The sequence below is a fragment of the Bactrocera latifrons genome, unplaced genomic scaffold (genome assembly GCF_001853355.1).
Source record: "Bactrocera latifrons isolate USDA-ARS-PBARC rearing strain unplaced genomic scaffold, ASM185335v1 scaffold_108, whole genome shotgun sequence".
NCBI lineage: Eukaryota > Metazoa > Arthropoda > Insecta > Diptera > Tephritidae > Bactrocera > Bactrocera latifrons.
In genome coordinates, this window is record NW_017534497.1 from 728068 (window position 1) to 731770 (window position 3703).

General features: G+C 37.0%; 1 protein-coding gene across 1 annotated transcript; it reads left to right on the top strand.

The window, feature by feature from the left end:
- Positions 1-1222: 1222 nt before the first annotated feature.
- Positions 1223-3492, top strand: LOC108970993 (protein toll-like). The gene is given in 3 exon segments (XM_018936756.1): positions 1223-2604; positions 2669-2983; positions 2985-3492. Coding segments are annotated over 3 exon segments (2205 nt in total).
- The last annotated feature ends 211 nt before the right edge of the window (positions 3493-3703 follow it).

A 3703-nucleotide genomic window follows, 5' to 3' on the forward strand; every position in this document is an offset into this window, starting at 1 on the left:
ACATTGATCGATATTTTTGGTCAAAAGTCGTCTATAGATATTGGGGACATATTTTTTTGTACCAARTGACCTGCATACCAAGTTACAGCTAGCACGGATGGACGGACGCACATGGCAGATCTTCTGAAATTATGGTTTTAAAACTAAATATTTTCTAAAAATAACATTTATTGCAAAACAACGTTTGCTAATTAACTTATAACATTTTTGTTTCATATCTCAAATATTTGTACATATTATAATAAAATCATTCTAATCGAAGTTCTATCTTAATTTTTAGCGATTTGACCGATGGTTAATGTAGCTTTAATGCGATCATGGTAACTTTTTAGAAAGTTTTTAACCACAAATATCCAAATTTATTGTGATACACTACGTCGCTATGACTTCGCTTACCACTTTTAGTGGCGTGGCTATAGATTTAATCAGCTTACGAAAGAGTAAATTCTTTTGGAAAAAAAAATTGGTTTCCTTATATTACTAGAACAAAAAACAAATACTGGCATAAGGGCGAGTGTTAAGAGAATTTGCGGTTTTGACAAATATTTTGCTCGATAAGGAATTAAAGCAAGATTTGAGTTTCTTAAAGCGTACATATTAGATATTATATTTTAGTATTTCAGTAAGTGTAAGTCAGTTGGTCTGCAAGCCCGACGTATTGTGGAGGAAATATAAAAAGAATAACAGCAAATTATTAAATATGAACAAACTAAAGGAACGAAATTTGTGTGTAATACTTGCCTACATACTAAGTCTACTGAACATAAACAACAACTTTCTGTTGGCGCACACTACCGAAATAAAGTTAACCAAAAATACTGTTGAACCAGTTTTCGCTTGGCCTCCCGATTGCTATAGCGATGAGAAGACTACTTGGAGTTGCTACGGAAAATGCCATTTTGCTTGTCAAATTGTCGATGGACTCAATGATATTTACATCCATTTTTCTTCAAACTTGGGGAATCTGGTTAYATTGTGTTCCATAGACTTTGAAACTAATATAAATTTTCTACTCGAGCGCAAATTTCACTCAATTTTACTTAAAAASAATAGTAAATAACGTATTTAAATGTGATAGATTTCAGAAATTTTGCACACAAAATCTCTATGTATGACAAAGTGTGGGAAATTCTAATAACAATGTACATATGAGCTGAATAAAKTAACACTAGTCTATAATACTGATCTTACTCCAGAATCAACGGAATATTATGATCCAATCATGAATGTGCTTCACCTACAATTGATTATGAAATCAAATCGTAATGAAATTCGGGAAGCAGATATTATAARCATACCAACTGACATACTTTCTGAGCAGAATCTACTGGAAACACTTACGCTTAGCGTACARRGTCTAAGAAACCAGTACTTATCGCTGCAAMACTTGACGCAAAYATTCTTWAAAAACTTYACTGCGCTYAGACWGCYTGACTTAGCCGGAAATAATATGAGAATGTTGGATGCAAWTATCTTTGCAACGCTATCGCAATTGAATTGTYTGAATTTGAGCCGTAATGAAATCCGAGAATTGCCCGTAAGTCTGTTTGAATATCAGTCTCAACTTCTCGTACTGGATCTGAGTCACAATTCGTTGACATATTTACCGCCACACCTTTTCGATCACACTCCTTGGCTTTGGCAGTTGAGACTTGATGACAATCTACTGCACGACACCACAAATCTTATGGAAAGTCTGAAACCGCTGCCTTATCTACATAGGCTAGACGTAAGCCAGAACAAACTGCAAACTATTTGGAACACCGAGAATTCCGTCAATGGAACACGAAAGTTACTGACAACTTTACGATACAACTATAAGGGCATGAATTTTACTTTAGCCGACGGTCTTAAATATATTAACAAGTGGCAACCAGAAAATAACGAATGTGGCAAGTTTAGCACAAGAGTAATCAATTTTAGTGGCAATCTGTTGCGCGAATTCTCCTTGGATTGGTTTGTAGCAGCGAGCATTACATGCCCTCTTGAAATAAACCTGGAGCACAATCTGATTGAAAATATTTTTGATTTACAAAATTTCTTCAGTATGACTGACGATTGTGTGCGCAAAATCAAAATAACTGGTAATCCGATCGTGTGCGATTGTAAATTGGCTTGGATTTACAATGTAAACTATCGTTCGCTGTTCAATGGTTTACAGTGAGTACAGACGTCAACTAAACTAGTAAAAGATGTTGCGCAGCTGGAACGCAATGAGCTGTGTGCGTGGGAACCAGTAATGTGCCCCAGCGAATGCAATTGTTATACACAATTTGAACTGATGCACATCAATTGCAAGCGTGCGCAACATATCGAACAGTTCCCACGCCCCGAGCAAGTTGGACTCAAGAGTTCGGTACTCGATATTAGCAATAACAATTTCATTGTATTGCCGCTTAACACCACCTTCGGCTATGGTAACGTTTCGCAACTCAACGCTTCGTACAATAAAATCACGAGCATAAATATCAGTCAACTGCCAACCAATTTGACGGTTTTGGATCTACGAAATAATCGCTTAAATTCTTTAAATGATGAATTTTTACGTGCATACCTCAATGACAGCAGAAAACTACAATTTCTTTATCTAAGTGAAAATCCTTGGTTTTGCGACTGTTCCACGCTGCAACTGTTGTACACCATACACATATAAATTTCTTTATCTAAGTGAAAATCCTTGGTTTTGCGACTGTTCCACGCTGCAACTGTTGTACACAATACGCACACATCGGACACGCATACTCGATGCCGACCAATTACTCTGTGTTAATCAGCCGAACGATACACTCCTAACAGTAAATGTGAGAGAATTGTGTCTAACTCCTGTTAATGTTGAATATTATCAGCACTTGAATACAACTCTGATTAGTGTAGCGTTAACCATTATTATTTTTCTTTGCATTATCGCACTCTTCTATAAATATAAATTAGAAGTGAAAGTCTGGTTATATAGCCACAATATATTGAGAYTTTGCATTCGYGAATAAGCACAAAACATTCGATGCGTTTATTTTACATGTACATCAGGATGCAGACTTCGTTAACCATACATTGCTGCCGCAACTCGAACAGTGCGAACCACCATTTCGTGTATGCACGCACGAACACAATTGTCTGGCTGGTGCATATACACCTGAACAAATCATCGAATTGGTGGAACAGTCGCGTCGGACGATCATTGTGCTCTCGCAGCACTTCATCGAGTCAGATTSTGCGCGCATGGAGTTTCGCACAGCGCATCARTGCTCGTTGAACGAAAGTCGTGCACGCATAATAATGATTAAATATGCTGAAATCTCGAAAAGTGAGATATTGGATCGAGAACTTAAGGCATTTTTGCATWTGAATACATATCTGGACTATCARGACGTCAGATTTTGGGACAAATTACGCTACGCCATGCYACATAAAGTAGGTGGAGAAAGGAATTCCGATATTCTAAAAATTAACGACGATATTGAGATGAATCAATTGCTTGACGAAGTGGCTTAAATTTATCACAGTCTGTTTATGGTGGCAGGGCAGTAAGATACATACATCACAAATATGTATAGTCTTGCGGTATTTTCGCTAGTTGGCGCTGAGAGCACATAGTTCTAGTTTTATTCGTCGCATCAGGTCATGCTATACTTTTTTGGAAAGCTCATTTCACGCGCTAACACGTGTTTGATTGATTGTCGTTTCTTTTAAGTCGTTTGTGAGT